The sequence below is a fragment of the Myxine glutinosa genome, chromosome 5, assembly GCF_964187855.1.
Source record: "Myxine glutinosa chromosome 5, kmMyxGlut1.1, whole genome shotgun sequence".
Classification (NCBI taxonomy): Eukaryota; Metazoa; Chordata; class Myxini; order Myxiniformes; family Myxinidae; genus Myxine; species Myxine glutinosa.
In genome coordinates this window covers 202,483,501-202,500,991 of record NC_136265.1, presented here as the reverse complement: position 1 = coordinate 202,500,991, position 17,491 = coordinate 202,483,501, and the positions used below count along the sequence as shown (strand labels likewise).

The following is a 17,491-nucleotide window of genomic DNA, read 5'->3' as shown; positions in this document are numbered from 1 at the left end:
CCCCCTGATGGATGGGAAACTGGGCGTCCCGTCTGCCAGCATTAGTTGGTGGACGTTAAAGATCCAACAGTGTCCTTCGTTTGTGAAGAGTAAGCAAGCCAACTTGAGCACCATAACAAATTCCATATTCCTTCCCATCTGAATATGAATATACTTGGACAGGCCTATAGAGTCTGTCTCTGTCTGTCTCTGTCCCTTAGCCCCATGGCAAGGATAACATTGGTTGGTTTGACATTACCTTCCCAGTGGTACTCAGGCTCAGGGCAGGAATTTGTAAGTTGTTTAGGATTCCAGTCCAGTAATAACTAGGCTACTCTACAACTATCGGGGACACCTGTTCGCGGTGGTTCTACCTCACAATGCAAGTCGGTGGCCAAATCCTCCCTATTCTTCCCTGCTGCGCGGATTCGGCAGGCAGCGCCCCTCTGGGGTGCAGAACCATAATGGCCAGAGTGCCAATCGGTCTCCATGAACCAGTCCTTTTTCTCTTCTCTTCTCTTCTCTTCTCTTCTCTTCTCTCTCTGTGTGTCTCTCTGTTCTCTTTTTTCTCTTCTTTTTTTCTTTTTTTTCTTTCTCTTTCTCTTTTTCTTTTTCTTTCTCTTTCTCTCTTTCTCTCTTTCTCTCTTTCTCTCTCTCTCTCTCTATTTTTCTCTCTCTCTGTCACTCACTCACTGTGTCATGGCTCCAACTTTTGAATGATCCGGGAGGGGGTGGGGGGGTCGGCGGAAAGTGGGGTGGCAGGGTGGCACACCATCCAAGATGTAGGGGATCTCTGAGTTACTCCTGGGAGATCAATCGGCTATCTACATGCCACGAGATTGTTCAAGAGAACTGTCCATGAGGCTATACAACAACAACAACAACAACAACTAGCCTACTCTTAATGAAAGACCTGTGATAACTAACATCCATCAGGTTAATGCCCGCAGATTTAACACCGTCCCTCGGATCGACCCAGCCGAGCATCCATCCGAAGGACGACGCCCCATGTGATGCAATGCCATGCTCGAGAAACACCAATCTGACCATGTTGAGTCGGGTTGGGAATCGAAACCAGACAAAGCTCAAAAGTACGTGCCACTCCATCCTTTCGGATGAGCTTACATAGAGTACACCTCAAATTGTGAATGGTATAAAGGTCAAGGACAGATCGGTGCTTTCAACGATGTGATATCTGCACAAACGAGTTGGTCTGTTTGCTTCTTTACATTTCGAATACGTCGAGACGTATCAATCCCAACGCCCCCATTCCTAAATCATATTCCGCACTGACCTTGGGACGTACACCTGAGCTGATGAAGCTCAGCCTTTTATGGAGCGAACGTATTATATGAGGGAGAAAACAGGACCTGACCTGAGTAGATTTGGTGCCCAAACGATGGCCAAGTTCCGAACGTGCATGTTGGTTTTCGCGCTGTGCGACGCCATTGTTTCCAGATGCCTCATCAGGTGTACGAGCGTGCTGTTGGGTGGGGAGGAAAGTTGAGGGTGTCAGGTGGTTAAGTTACCAATATTATAATCGGATGACTAATAAGATAGCACGTTAGCTAACAATTGCTGCGTGCAGTGATTGTGTTATTTTACCGGTAGTTTGGTGGGGGTAGCTGAGATATCGCATTCCGAATTCTCTCCAGGCGTAGTTCAATGTCCGTTTCACGAACGGCTTCCTGTAATTAAAGAAGAAAATGTTGTCAGACAAGACAAACGACACTTTAAGGTTTGTACAATCTCAGGCAATTGAACAGATATTTAACAGGATGAGGTCACGATAGATATTTATCAGGATGACATCACAATCCGTCATGGGTGTGCTCTTGGGTTACTCGATACTTTTAGTGAACGATAAACAATAACTTGGCCTATTACGTGACTAGTCCAGTGTCCATTGATGGAATCTGAAGTTGTAAGCAATTGGCATATGTAATATCGTTAGCCCCACGTAGTCTTGAGCAAAAAAGGAAAATGGTGGGGTCTGTGAGCAGCAAATGCCGCAATATGTAAAATGCCGCAATATTTGATCCAAGTACTTCCAAATGAAAGGTTTTTGAAAGTGTCAAAAAAAGCGATTTGTGTTCTGCAGTGTTCAAATATATAATTAAATTCAAATAAAATGAAGATTTTAAAGGTTGTAAAAAAAATTCCAGAAGTTCGTCGCCGTTGATGCAGCATCTTTTACACCGCCTTAATTACCATGTTACATTTGGTATTCGTGCTTGATGTTCGTGTCCTTTATAACATCTTTAAAAACAGCAAATCTCCTGTTTGGAATGATTTTAAATGTTGTTTCACTGTCAGGCAGGCAGGTGGATTAAAATCCCCCCCCCCCCCCCGGTCTAAACGGTGGTTTGTCAGGCAGGCAGGTGGATTAAAATATGATCTCACTCCTATCTGCGCATGGAAAATGGCGCCAAATACAGAGCCAAAGTACTTCTAAACGATAGGTTTGTTTTCCAATTCATGTTCCGATTTGTATTCAAAATATATTATTGTTGTTCTTCGATCATAAACTGACGTTTGTGGACCGACAGGCAGACAGACAAAGTAACACATTTGCTCCAAATACGGATCTGGACACTGGCTTTTTAAAATCAGTTATTCTGCATTGAATGAATGAAAAGGCCAAACATGCTATACGGTATAGCAGGGTATCTCAAAAAGTTGTGGACGGATTTGGACTAAACTCAGTGGATAGGTTGGGTGTGTGAGATCAACATAGGCCAACATAAGACCAAATTTCTAAAATCCTCAATTTTCATCCGATTGACTTGAAATTTGAATAGGATTTACATATCGGCTAACTGAATTCAACCACAAACTATTTTGGAGATCAGCATAGGCCAAAAGGTCAACATAGGCCAAAAGGTCAACAACCATTTCAAATTTCTAAAATCATCAATTTTCATCCGATTGACTTGAAACCTGAATAAGATTTGCATATCAGCTTACTGAATTCAACCACAAACTATTTTTGAGATCAGCATAGGCCAAAAGGTCAACATAGGCCAAATTTATAAAATTCTCAATTTTCATCCGATTAACTTAAAATTTGAAGAAGATTTGCATATCTGGTCACTGAATTCAACCACCAACTATTTTTTTAATCAGCATAGGCCAAAAGGTCAACATAGGCCAAAGGTCAACCACTTTTTTCAAAATTCTAAAATCCTCAATTTTCATCCGATTGACTTGAAATTTCAATAGGATTTTCAGATCAGCTAACTGAATTCAACCACCAACTATTTTTGAGATCAGCATAGGCCAAAAGGTCAACATAGGCCAAATTTCTAAAATTGCCAATTTTCATCCGATTAACTTCAAATTTGAAGACGATTTGCATATGAGGTCACTGAATTCAACCACTAATTATCTTTAAGGTCAAAAGGATGCTCTACTGAGTGCCATTCTACTTTGTTCTGTTTTGCCAAGTGTCACTCTATGAGTGATTTTTCATTCTGTCTGTCTGTTTGTTACTTGCAAAATCGAAGATTTTTCAAGTATATTGGTTGGTCTTGTGCGTTATTCTGTCTGTCTGTATGTCAGTCGCCTACAGGTCACAATTTTCAACCGACCTTCACGAAACTTCACCTAATTGTAGAGGTCGTCACAATTGAGAAGCCTATTGATTTTGGGGTCAAAGGTCATCTTGAAGTCAAATTTCTAAAATTGCCATTTTGAATCCGATTGACTTGAAAATTGGACAGCATTTGTATATTGTCACTAAATTGGGAAACCAACTATTTTTGAGGTCAAAAGGTCAAAGGTCAACTCGAGGTCAAACTTCCAAAATCAGCAATTTTCATCTGAAAAACCGTCAATTTTCATCCGATTGACTTGGTATGCCATTAGCCAATTCATAAACTAGAACGGCACTCAGTAAAGAGCATACCTCCACCTGTTTGGCCATATCACTCAATGGTGAAGAATCACTTGAAAATTTTAAATAATTCTCATATCCGAATCCATATTCAGATCTTCACCCAAATCGAATCTATTTGTCCTTGTCACACACCCAACATGTCCAACAGGTTTCGTCCAAATCCGTCCACAACCTTTTGAGATACCCTGCCATGTATCGTTTTTGGCCCTATCTCCCAAAGGTGGAGATTTCCCGGTGTGTACCCCGGTTTAGAATAGGTACACCGTATCCCTGCGCATCGTAAGAGGTGACTAAGCGTTGGCGTCAGGAAGGGCATTCGGCCATAAAAACATTGCCTCAAACAGGGAACCATGATTCTCATGGGGCCCGCAAGGCTATCCTCGCTCTAGCGGGGAAAATGGCCTTAAAACGATCATTTATTCATTCATTTTCCCAAAGGTGGAGAATCACTTTAAAAATTCGAGTAGTTGGATCCGAATCCGGATCTTCACCAAAATCTAATCATTTCCTCCTTGTGACATATGCTACATCTCTGCCAAATTTCGACCGAATCCGTCCACACCTTTTTGAGATATTTTGTTCACAAACAAACAGACAGACAGACAAACAGACTATAAATTGTTCAGAGATGGAGGACTTGCCGGAATGTACTTTTTTTTTTTTGATTTGTCAACCACTCCCCGCCATCACGGCACTATTCTATTCAGCACTTTCGGAGATATAGAGGTGCAAAGTTTTTCGGTTTTTCCAAGATGGCGGCCGAACCACGTGACCGGTGACGTCATCATTTTTTTTTTCTCCACCAGCTTATGCCGACATGGCGCTCAATAAATTGCATCTTGATTTGATGAAGTTTTGTATTTGTCGAATTATGACGTCATAATGGAGGCCTTGGGCCTGGAGAGTTAAAAATTGGGCACAGTCTATTCTAGGGCAAGGCAAATATGTGTGTAAAGTATGGCGATGCTATGTGCAACGATGTAGATGTAATACTGCGCACAAACAGACAGACAGACGGACAGACAAACCAACCAACCAACATACTTGCCGGAATTTTTTCCGGCAAGTAACAAACAGACCGGGGTGAAAACATAACCATAAGGAGGTAATTAAGTATTTTACGATTAATCACTTATTTATTTTCTTTCTCATCTAGGTAATATCTCAGGCACCTTTTGAGCTGGGAAGCTGATAGTCGGACATGACAGTGATCAAGATTTGGCTACAGAGGGAATTTTTTATTTTCTCGATTAATCAATTAATTGATTCATCATTTAATTTTTCAATTAATTAATTACTTATTTAACCAATTTTCAAATAATAGTTATGCTGGGGGGTTTGGTTTTGCTGGGGCGGTTTGCTTATGCTGGGGGGTTTGGTTTTGCTGGGGCGGTTTGCTTATGCTGGGGGGTTTGGTTATGCTTGATGGTTTGGTTATGTTGGGGGGTTTGGTTATGTTGGGGGGTTTGGTTATGCTGGGTGGTTTGGTTATGTTGGGGGGTTTGGTTATGCTGGGGGGTTTGATTATGCTGGGGGGTTTGGTTATGCTGGGGGGTTTGGTTATGCTGGGGGGTTTGATTATGCTGGGGGGTTTGGTTATGTTGGGGGGTTTGGTTATGTTGGGGGGTTTGGTTATGCTGGGTGGTTTGGTTATGTTGGGGGGTTTGGTTATGCTGGGGGGTTTGATTATGCTGGGGGGTTTGGTTATGCTGGGCGGTTTGGTTATGCTGGGGCAGTTTGGTTTTGCTTGATGGTTTGGTTATGTTGGGGGGTTTGGTTATGCTGGGCGGTTTGGTTATGTTGGGGGGTTTGGTTATGCTGGGGGGTTTGGTTATGCTGGGCGGTTTGGTTATGCAGGGGCGGTTTGGTTATGCTGGGGCAGTTTGGTTTTGCTTGATGGTTTGGTTATGTTGGGGGGTTTGGTTATGCTGGGGGGTTTGGTTATGCTGGGGGGTTTGGTTATGCTGGGGGGTTTGGTTATGCTGGGCGGTTTGGTTATGCAGGGGCGGTTTGGTTATGCTGGGGCAGTTTGGTTTTGCTTGATGGTTTGGTTATGTTGGGGGGTTTGGTTATGCTGGGGGGTTTGGTTATGCTGGGGGGTTTGGTTATGCTGGGGGGTTTGGTTATGCTGGGCGGTTTGGTTATGCTGGGGGGTTTGGTTATGCTGGGGCAGTTTGGTTTTGCTTGATGGTTTGGTTATGTTGGGGGGTTTGGTTATGCTGGGGGGTTTGGTTATGCTGGGGGGTTTGGTTATGCTGGGGGGTTTGGTTATGCTGGGGGGTTTGGTTATGCTGGGGGGTTTGGTTATGCTGGGGGGTTTGGTTATGCTGGGCGGTTTGGTTATGCTGGGGGGTTTGGTTATGCTGGGCGGTTTGGTTATGCTGGGGGGTTTGGTTATGCTGGGCGGTTTGGTTATGCTGGGGGGTTTGGTTATGCTGGGCGGTTTGGTTATGCTGGGGGGTTTGGTTATGCTGGGGGGTTTGGTTATGCTGGGGGGTTTGGTTATGCTGGGCGGTTTGGTTATGCTGGGGGGTTTGGTTATGCTGGGCGGTTTGGTTATGCTGGGGGGTTTGGTTATGCTGGGGGGTTTGGTTATGCTGGGGGGTTTGGTTATGCTGGGGGGTTTGGTTATGCTGGGGGGTTTGGTTATGCTGGGCGGTTTGGTTATGCTTGATGGTTTGGTTATGTATGGGGGGGTTGGATATGCAGGGGGGGTTGGTTATGCTGGGGTTGGGGGGAGGGGTTGTTATGCTCGGGGGGTTTGGTTATGTAGTGGGGGGGGGGATGGGAGGGTTGGTTATGCTGGGGTTTTGGTTATGCTGGGCGGTTTGGTTATGCTTGATGGTTTGGTTATGTTGGGGGGTTTTGTTATGCTGGGCGGTTTGGTTATGCTGGGCGGTTTGGTTATGCTTGATGGTTTGGTTATGTAGGGGGGGTTGGATATGCAGGGGGGGGGGTTGGTTATGCTGGGGTTGGTGGGAGGGTTGTTATGCTAGGGGGGTTTGGTTATGTGGGGGGGGGGGGGGTGGGAGGGTTGGTTATGCTGGGGTTGGGGGGAGGGTTGTTATGCTCGGGGGGTTTGGTTATGTGGGGGGGGGGGGATGGGAGGGTTGGTTATGCTGGGGTTTTGGTTATGCTGGATGGTTTGGTTATGTAGGGGGGGTTGGATATGCAGGGGGGGGGGGGTTGGTTATGCTGGGGTTGGTGGGAGGGTTGTTATGCTAGGGGGGTTTGGTTATGTGGGGGGGGGGGGGGATGGGAGGGTTGGTTATGCTGGGGTTGGGGGGAGGGTTGTTATGGTCGGGGGGTTTGGTTATGTGGGGGGGGGGGGGGATGGGAGGGTTGGTTATGCTGGGGTTTTGGTTATGCTGTTAGGTTGTGTGAGTGTGGATAGCTTTCAGTTGTCTTGTCATCCCGAAGAATGCAATGCATCGCAGTGGAAATGGATCATAAAACTTTGTTATTATGAGACAAAACCGGTCTATAATAATACAAGGCCGTTATTTCAAACATAAATCACAGTTAGTGGAAAAGCCCAGTAATGACAGGGTCGCGAATGGAATGCAGACAGTAAAATCACTCACTGTTTGGAGGACAACCAAAACGCTTGATGAGTCAGATAAATGGACAAAGGATGAAAAGAAAAGAGAATGATAGATCAGAAGACAACTACGGAAAATGTAAGTGATCACGTTGGTCGAATGAAGACCAGAGAAATGGATAAAGAATGATAGAGTTTGACAAGCAGAGACCCTTTGCAAGGTGTAAATTATTTGGACCTGAAGGCAATGGACCTGATTTGGACCAGGTGTTTGGACTTAACTGACTGTATTTGAAGGCAATGGATGGGGTCAACGTGACGGATCGATGGGTTTTTTTTGGAAAAGGCAGAAGCCGTCGTGGAATTTGAACGATGCCCCACCTTGCAAGACAGGTGTTAAAAGGCCTCCCTTGGTGTAATTTATATAAATTATTTATTTGTTACCCCCACCATATTTTCACACTTGTCTGTCTGTCTGTGGGCACAATATCTCAAAAGGTTATGGACAGATTGGGACCAAATTTGGTGGACAGGTTGGGTGTGTGACAAAGCCGAAATGATTACATTTTGGTGAATATCCGAAACCAGATTCGGATACAATATTTATTTATTTATTTTTTTAAAGTGATTCTTCACTATTGAGTAATTGGGCCAAAAACTATATACAGCAGGATATCTCAAAAAGTTGTGGATGGATTATGAATAAACTTGGTGGATGAGTTGCATAGGTGACAAGACCAAGCCGATTAGATTTTGCTTCAGGTCCGAATCTAGATCCGGCCCATCAGTGGTACGGTGGAGGTACCTGGTGGAGGTACGCGCTCTACCGAAGGTAGTTCTAGTTCTGCATGGATTGATTTGATTTGATGTACAGTACTCTTTACAGAGCATTGTTGCTGGCAGGACAGTTTCTTGGCAAGGGTGATACTGGGTGCTTTACTCTTGCCTTTTCCCAGTGTTGTATGTCTGTGCTCTATCTTTTTAAATGCTGAAAATGAAGCAAGGAAGCAACACGTACATTTTTTAAGTCTTCGGTATGACGCGTTCGAGCCACCGACATCCCAGAGTGGACACTCGAGCCATAACATCACTGAGTCCGGTTCTCCATGGATAAAATGCTAAAATTGTGAATATTTACATTGAGTGATGACGTCATGTGGTGTACAACAGTACGCACTCAAGTTGGACAATCCTTATAGTGTTTTGAATATGAGAGATGTACCAATGCAACAAAAAAAATTTATTTCTTTTTTGTATACTGAATCGAGGCTCGGGAAAGAGCTAACATTTACTTCACAAACAAATCAACCAGACAAACAAGATATATAAAAAGAGGGAGCGGAAGACAAGATGGGGAGAGAAGGGGAAGCACACAAACACTTGAGAGCACACAACATTTGAGAGCATGGAGATGTGTGGGACGGAGAGGGCTTGGGGGGAGGAGGCGTGGGAAGGGGGTGGGGGGTGGGGGGGTGGGAGAAGTATAAAACACAAGGACACCAAGGACTTCCAGGACAGAAGTTGGTATTTCAAAAAGTGGATTTGGGGTGAAATTAGCGGGGGTAGAAAAGATCAAGGTTTTGGATGGGGGAAGATAAGAGATGGTGGTGAACAGCTGTTTTAAAGACCTGGAGGGTGGAGTGGGATTGAAGAGAGTGAGGGAGTTTGCTCCAGAGGCGGGAGAAAAGAGGAATGAAGGAGTGAAGGTGAGCAAAGAGTCTTGATTTTGGCAGTTTAACCATAAGAGGGTTGCAGGCAGATCTTGTGCGACCTGTAGGAATATTTGCGGGACAGAGCCCAGAGAGAGCTGGGGGGCAAGGCCAGAGAGGAGTCGGTAGAAGACGGAAAGACCACCAACCTGCCTGCGGTGAGTGAGTGAAAGGCCCTTGGAGTTAGCTTCATCGCGGGAGATTCCAATGATTCTGAATGCTTTGGTTTCAACAGCGTGAAGACGAGCTAGGTGTGAGGCAGGAGCACCAGCCCAGAGGGGAGAGCAGTATTCCATTGAGCTGCGGATGAAAGCCTTGTATGTGGTGATGAGCTCAGGTGTGCCAAGGAAGGACTTCGCACGACGGAGGATGCCCAGTCGGCGACTGGCTTTGGAGGCCAGATTTGAAATGTGGTTTTCCCAGGAAAGATCATGGCAGATAGTGAGACCCAAAAGCTTGAGTGACAGAACTTCTTGGAGAAGATTATTCAGAAAGTGGATGGGAGGGTTGTCCAGTCGGTCTTTTCGGAGAGACATCGTAAGAGTGTGAGATTTGTCAGGATTGAAAGACATGTTCCACTTGTTTGCCCAGTCTGTGATTTTGTCCAGGTCTGCAGAGAGTGAGGTGACTGCAGACTGCCGATCTGAGGGATGAAGAATGGAGCGACAGATTATGGCCAGCGACAGATTTTGAGATTATGGCCAGATCCTAGGTAGGTCCCAGGCAAAAGGAACAGCAGATAGAGGGGAAACACCAACACAGGATTGTCCAAGAGCAGGTTGAAGGATAAAATGGAGGGAGATTTGGACAAATATTGGGTATGGGAAGAAATATGGAGGGGTGGAGGACAATGCAAGAGGTGGATGAGATGGATACAGAAGCAAACTCTCAGGAAGGAAAAACTATAAATTTGGAAGGAGGAGAGGGCTTTTGGGTAGGAGAGAGGGGTTAACGAAGGTGGAAATAATCATGATTTAAGATGTGGGATCATCTGAGATTGTGGTGAACAGCTCTCTTCAAGACTTGGAGGGAGGAATGAGATTGGAGAGAATGGGTGGAAGTTGGTTCCACAAGCAGGAAAAGAGAAACAAATGAGTAGAGATGAGCAGTGATTCTGAATTTAAGGAGTTTACTATAAGGGGGTTGATGATGGACTGAGTTTGCGCTGCAGAAACCCAGGGAGGTGGGGGCAGGTAGGGTTTGGGCGGAGACAAAGCACGGAGAGGGCATAGGGTGCAACACCAGAAAGGAGGTGGAAGAAAAGAAAAGAGACAAGTCAGGAGACGACGATGGTTCACGAGTGAGCGGTATTCAATGACAAAGGACGGACTATAACCGAAACAGGCCCGGACTGGGGGGTCGGGGGCACACGTGGCAGGTGTCGGCCCCCGACATGCGGCGTACATGCCTATTTACAACGCTGCGTGCGCCGGCCTTTAAGAGCCAGCTGTACGTAATTGTGTGTGGTGCTGGCCTGGAAATGACAAAACGAAGGTTACTGACCTTGAAATGAAATAGAAAATAATGCATAATCAGTTATGAGGTTAGTTAGCTACACAATACCGAAAATTCGGTTCGATTCCTCCAACTTTGAAAATTTGACCTTTGTGACCTTCAAAGGTCAAAGGTCGAAGATTCTGAAATTTGTTGGAAAACTTGTATTTCATGATGTATGTGATAATATAAGATCATGTACGACATTTCACCCGATCAGGAAGCGAACAATGTAATAAAACCATCAAAAATCGACTTTTCTAAATTTCGTGACCTTGTGACCTTGACCTTGGGGCGAAAATGAAAAATGGAGCTCCGTGGGGCTAGACATGACATTGGCCTAACCAAATACCGAAACCCCTGTCAGATTTCACCAACTCCCTCAGAGAAGATGTAGCTTGACCTCAATTACCCCCTAAAAAGACATCTTTTTCGGGCGTGGCTCAGCCCACAATGGGGGCAATACGCCCACTTTAGGCAGGACACAACTAGATCATGATGTCAACCTCCCACCCAAGTTTCATCAAGATCGGATGATATCATCAGGTAAATATGCTGCGGACAGACAGCCAGACAGACACACAGACAGACAGACACACAGACAGACACACACCCCTGACGAATATAGTGGTCACTCTGTTTGATAACTCGTGAACCAACAACCGAACTGTCTACGATGGGAAAGTCATGAGCGCATAGACCCGGCTTCATCGTGTGAGATTCCAATAATATTGAAAGCCTTGGTTTCCAGGGCATCAAGTTGAGCAAGGTGCGACGCAGTGGCGTCAGCCTAGAAAGGAAAGCAGTACTCACTCCATCAATATGCAGATGAAGGCCTTGTACGTGGATTGGAGTTCAGGTGTGCAAAGGAAGGACTTTGTACGATTGAGTCGGCAACTGGTTTTGGAGGCCAGCTTGGAAATGCGGTTTGCCCAAGAAAGATCATGGCTGATAGTGAGACACAGGAGTTTGAATGACTGAACTTAAACAAGAGAATTGCTAAGAAAGTAGACAGGAGGGTTGTCCAGATGGTCCCTTCGGAGATAAAGTGAGAATGTGAGATTTGTCAGGATTGAAAAACGAAAGTGTTTGACCAGCTTGTAATTTTTTCCAATGTATGTAGAGAGGGAAGAAGTTGCAGCATTCCTATCTGAAGGGTTAAGGATATCACGGCAGAGGATGGAGTCATCAGCAAACAAGTGAATCCTCTTGGATTGCGCTGAGGTTCGGGCATGGAATTTCTAGGAGGAAGTATAATTTGTATGCAATGAAAGTACATGTAATATGGGATCGAGTAAGATCGAGTAAGCTTCACCAGTGCGCGTGCGCGAATTTACGTCACGTCGGCAGCGAGAAGGCGTTCCCCAACACGAACCAATCAGGAACTGCCACGCCCACTTATATGATCTCAGAATTCCTGTGACAGGAATTAGCGTTACACTGGCTGGAAGTCATTCGCTAGAGGCGCTTCCTCAGCGCCAATCACCAGTGCGCGTGCGCGAATTTACGTCACGTCGGCAGCGAGAAAGCGTTCCCCAACACGAACCAATCAGGAACTGCCACGCCCACTTATATGATCTCAGAATTCCTGTGACAGGAATTAGCGTTACACTGGCTGGAAGTCATTCGCTAGAGGCGCTTCCTCAGCGCCAATCACCAGTGCGCGTGCGCGAATTTACGTCACGTCGGCAGCGAGAAAGCGTTCCCCAACACGAACCAATCAGGAACTGCCACGCCCACTTATATGATCTCAGAATTCCTGTAACAGGAATTAGCGTTACACTGGCTGGAAGTCAATCGCTAGAGGCGCTTCCTCAGCGCCAATAAAGAGCATTTTCCACAGAGTCAGAGAGATCATTGATGAAGATTAGTAATCGGGGCCCAGAATGCTGGCTTGGGGCACTCTTACCTTTTTAACAGTATTTTGTTTCTGAATTCTTCCCGATCACACATGTGCAGAGCGGAGTGAAATGATTTTATCACTCTGTCTGCCTTGCAGTCAAATTGAATTGAAAATCATTCAAAACAGGAAGCTTACTGTTTCTAAGGACTTCATGAAGGACACATAAAGGGCTTCAGAAAGAAGACTTCATAAAGACTTCATAAAGTCTTATAAAATAAAATTTTAAATAAAATTTATAAAATAAAATTTATAAAGTATAGAATTTAAGGACTTCATAAAGGACACAAACAGGCACAAATAACTAAAGTAAGGTGTTAAACACTGCGGTGTATATAGACACTGCGTCAGCGGCGGTAAATTCTGGAATTCATTTGTTTTACGACTTTTACAATCTTTATTTTATTGAAATTGAATTATAGACTTGAACAGTGTAGAACACAAATCTCCCTCTTGCCACTTCCAAAACACTTCCATTTAGCAGTACTTGGACATGTTAAATAAGGTGGTGTATAAGGGTGGTGCGCAAGACTGCTTCAATCAGGCTAAATTTCCAGAATTTCCAGAATTTCCAGAATTTACAATCTTTATTTTATTGAAATTGAATTATAGACTTGAACAGTGTAGAACACAAATCTCCCTCTTGCTACTTCCAAAACTTCCATTTAGCAGTACTTCGACATGTTAAATAAGGTGGTGTATAAGGGTGGTGCGCAAGACTGCTTCAATCAGGCTAAATTTCCAGAATTTCCAGAATTTCCAGAATTTCCAGAATTTACAATCTTTATTTTATTGAAATTGAATTATAGACTTGAACAGTGTAGAACACAAATCTCCCTCTTGCCACTTCCAAAACACTTCCATTTAGCAGTACTTGGACATGTTAAATAAGGTGGTGTATAAGGGTGGTGCACAAGACTGCTTCAATCAGGCTAAATTTCCAGAATTTCCAGAATTTACAATCTTTATTTTATTGAAATTGAATTATAGACTTGAACAGTGTAGAACACAAATCTCCCTCTTGCTACTTCCAAAACTTCCATTTAGCAGTACTTCGACATGTTAAATAAGGTGGTGTATAAGGGTGGTGCGCAAGACTGCTTCAATCAGGCTAAATTTCCAGAATTTCCAGAATTTCCAGAATTTCCAGAATTTACAATCTTTATTTTATTGAAATTGAATTATAGACTTGAACAGTGTAGAACACAAATCTCCCTCTTGCCACTTCCAAAACACTTCCATTTAGCAGTACTTGGACATGTTAAATAAGGTGGTGTATAAGGGTGGTGCACAAGACTGCTTCAATCAGGCTAAATTTCCAGAATTTCCAGAATTTCCAGAATTTACAATCTTTATTTTATTGAAATTGAATTATAGACTTGAACAGTGTAGAACACAAATCTCCCTCTTGCCACTTCCAAAACACTTCCATTTAGCAGTACTTGGACATGTTAAATAAGGTGGTGTATAAGGGTGGTGCACAAGACTGCTTCAATCAGGCTAAATTTACAGAATTTTTTTTAACTATCTTTAAAATCATTATTTAATTAAAATTTAAGGAGATACTTAACACTGCACAGTGTAACATATTCTATGAACTCTCTGTTTAGGATTAGAGTTTGGGTTATTACAATGGTTTTTATGGTTTAAGGTTGTGAGAGCTGGCATTGGATTACTATTATTATGATTAGGGTTCTTCTTCTTCTTCTTCTTCTTCTTCATCATCATCATCATCATCATCATCACCATCACCATCATCATCACCATCACCATCATCATCATCATCATCATCACCATCACCATCATCATCGTCGTCATCATCAGCATCATGATGTCTGCCCTGTGCAGAGCGTTGGTGCTGTTGAAGCAGTTACTAGGCGACAATCCTGGTCGAGTCCCCACTCCGACTCAATAATTCAAGACAGGAATATGGAATCTGTGCATGGTGCCAGCAATAGTTCGCCTATTCTTCACAAAGGACACCGTGAGATCTTCAACGGTCACCAACTAATGCCGGCAGACCGGACACACAGTTTAACGTTGTCCATCCGAGGGACGGCACACACATTGATGAATCGCCCTGCCTGCGAAACACCAGGATCACAGTTTATAGCTGGCTCGGGATTCAAACCCAGGATAGACAGCTTGGAGGCGAGTGTATGTACCCAGCTAACAACGAGTGTATGTAACGTCGAGTGTACGAGGGTATGTAACAACACCGTTGGGCCAACGTTGGCATTTGGTCAATTGGTCGCAAGCGCATTGTGGACGTCGGGGTAACTTTGCCTATTGGTTGCAATTGCGACGTCTATTTCCAACGTTGGTCTGACGTTGCTCCAACGTTGGTCTGACGTTGCTCCAACGTTGGCCCAACGGTGTTGTGTTAGCTGGGTATGCACCTCTAGGCCATCCTGCCAGCCCAAGTAGGGTTGGAGGTTTGCTTTAGGATCCAGAGAGGAAATTTGCTGTGCTGATGATCGGTACATGGTTCAGATGACAAATCTTTTGTAGTAAAAAAAATATCTAATCTGTTCATATGTAATCTAATTTCGCTAGAAGGAAGTTCCAAGCATCCTAATGATAAAAAGTTGTAGGCCATCCAAGTAATGTAAATAAATGAAAACAAATGTGCGTAATATTTGTCGGAATTCAAATTGATTCGCTGCTGATGGCAACGATTACTGGACTTTTGGTGGATTTGCTGATACCTTACATCAAACTGTGAGTAAAGACGGTAGGTGAGCAGCGGATCAGGAAGTAGGCGGAAATACTGCTTGCAAACCGAGGTCACGCAGTGGATATCCGAGCCGTAAGGTTCAGCCAACAGGTTGGGTTCTGTCCCCTTCTCAAACGCTATCCTGCGGTGGCAGAGACAGGACAGGAAAGAGTGATATCAAGAAGCAATTATTAAGTAGTTTGGTTAAGTTTAATTCACATGTCTTAGCAGATAAAAAAAAAAAAAACACCTTTAGAGGCCATTTTTCCCCGCAAGCGGGGGTTGGCCTTTTTCGGGGACCGTGGTTGTTGTTGTTTTTCGGTCCCCTTTTTGAAGCAATGTTTTACGGCCGGATGCCCTTCCTGCCGCCAACCCTTTTTGTCGCCTTTTACGACAAACAGGGAATTACCAGTGAACTGGTACTCAAAACCTCAAACTCAAAAAAGAGGGTTGTCTTAGCAGATATAAAAGCACAAATTCATTCCCAACACTTCTTCAGTTGCTAAGTCTCTGCTGGTGATGCATGTAGTGAAATTGAAACAAAAAGCACCTCTGCCCTCTGATATAGCTCAGGGAGTTTTGAGGAGTGCGCACCTCTGTGATAGGTCAGGAGCCCAGAGGTTTCAAACAAGGGTTTGTCTTTACGATAGACTAGAGTTTTTGAGGATTGTGTTCTTGTCTGATAGGCTTGGTTTTTGAGGATTATGTGCACCAGAGATAGCCCGGGGGTTTGAGACCAAGTTTTTTTTTGTTTTTTTATCTATTTTTTTTGTATACAAGATCGAGGCTCGTGAAAGAGCAAACATTAATCACACAAAAAGTCAAACCGACACATAAAACACAGAAAATAAGGGAAGCGGTACACAAGATATGGAGAGAGGGGGAAGGACAGCAACACAACATTTGAGAGCAGGGACATCGGGAGAAATGTGGGAGGGGGAGGGCTTGGGGGGAGGTGGGAGAGGTATAAAACATATGAACACTGCAAGGACGTCCAGGAAAGAAGTTGGAATTTCAAAAACAAAGTGTATCTGGGGTGAATTTTTTGGATGGGGGAAGATAAGAGATGGTGGTGAACAGCTGTTTTAAAGACCTGGAGGGAGGAGTGGGATTGAAGGGAGTGGGGGAGTTTGTTCCACAGGCGGGAGAAAAGGGGAATGAAAGAGTGAAGGTGAGCAGAGAGCCTAGATTTTGGCAGTTTAACCATAAGAGGGTTGCAGGCAGATCTTGTGTGACCTGAAGGAATATTGGGGGGACAGAGCACAGAGAGAGCTGGGGGAGCAAGGCCGGAGAGGAATCGGTAGAAGACAGAAAGACCACCAACCTGCCTGCGGTGAGTGAGTGAAAGGCCCTCGGAGTTAACTTCATCGCAGGAGATTCCAATGATTCTGAAAGCTTTGGTTTCAACAGCGTGAAGCCGAGCTAGGTGTGAGGCAGGACTACCAGCCCAGAGGGGGGAACGGTATTCCATTGAGCTGCGGATGAAAGCCTTGTATGTGGTGAGGAGCTCAGGTGTGCCAAGGAAGGACTTCGCACGACGGAGGATGCCCAGTCGGCGACTGGCTCTGGAGGCCAGCTTGGAAATGTGGTTTTCTCAAGAAAGATCATGGCAGATAGTGAGACCCAAAAGCTTGAGCGACAGAACGTCTTGGAGAGGATTGTTGAGAAAGCAGATGGGAGGGTTTTCCAGTCGGTCCTTTCGGAGAGACATTGTAAAAGTGTGAGATTTGTCAGGATTGAAAGACATGTTCCACTTGTTTGACCAGTCTGTGATTTTGTCCAGGTCTGCAGAGAGCGAGGAGGCTGCAGACTGCCGATCTGAGGGATGAGGAATTGGAGCGGCAGATAGTGGAGTTATCAGCAAAGAGATAGAGAGGATTTTCCAGAGAGTCAGAGAGATCATTGATGAAGACCAGAAATAGCACAGGGCCCAGAACACTACCTTGGGGAACTCCAGCCAGAACAGGAAGGGGAGATGAAAGAAATCCATTCAGGGCCACACATTGCCTACGACCAGAGAGGAAGTCCGCAAGCCATGAGTGGAGATTTCCCTGGATACCATAGGAGGAGAGTTTGTTGAGCAGAGCGGGGTGCCAGACCATATCGAAGGCACGTGATATGTCAAGTGAGACAGCTCTGATTTCCTGTTTGGCATTGAGGACCTCCATCCATTGTTGAGACAGCAGAAGCAACATTTCCAGAGTAGAATGACCTGGTCTGAATCCAACTTGATGATCAGAGATCAAGCCATTGG

At 44.6% G+C, this 17,491-nt stretch overlaps 1 protein-coding gene across 1 annotated transcript in view; it reads right to left on the bottom strand.

The window, feature by feature from the left end:
- LOC137426508 (rho GTPase-activating protein 32) overlaps positions 1 to 17,491 on the bottom strand; it is a 145,417-nt gene that overhangs the window by 96,874 nt on the left and 31,052 nt on the right. Inside the window, exons 5-7 of the mRNA XM_078777458.1 lie at positions 15,235 to 15,379; positions 1,585 to 1,667; positions 1,355 to 1,462 (exon numbers count right to left, since the gene is read on the bottom strand). Of these exons, the coding sequence (XP_078633584.1) occupies positions 1,355 to 1,462; positions 1,585 to 1,667; positions 15,235 to 15,379 (336 nt within the window). The remainder of the gene's footprint in view (positions 1 to 1,354; positions 1,463 to 1,584; positions 1,668 to 15,234; positions 15,380 to 17,491) is intronic.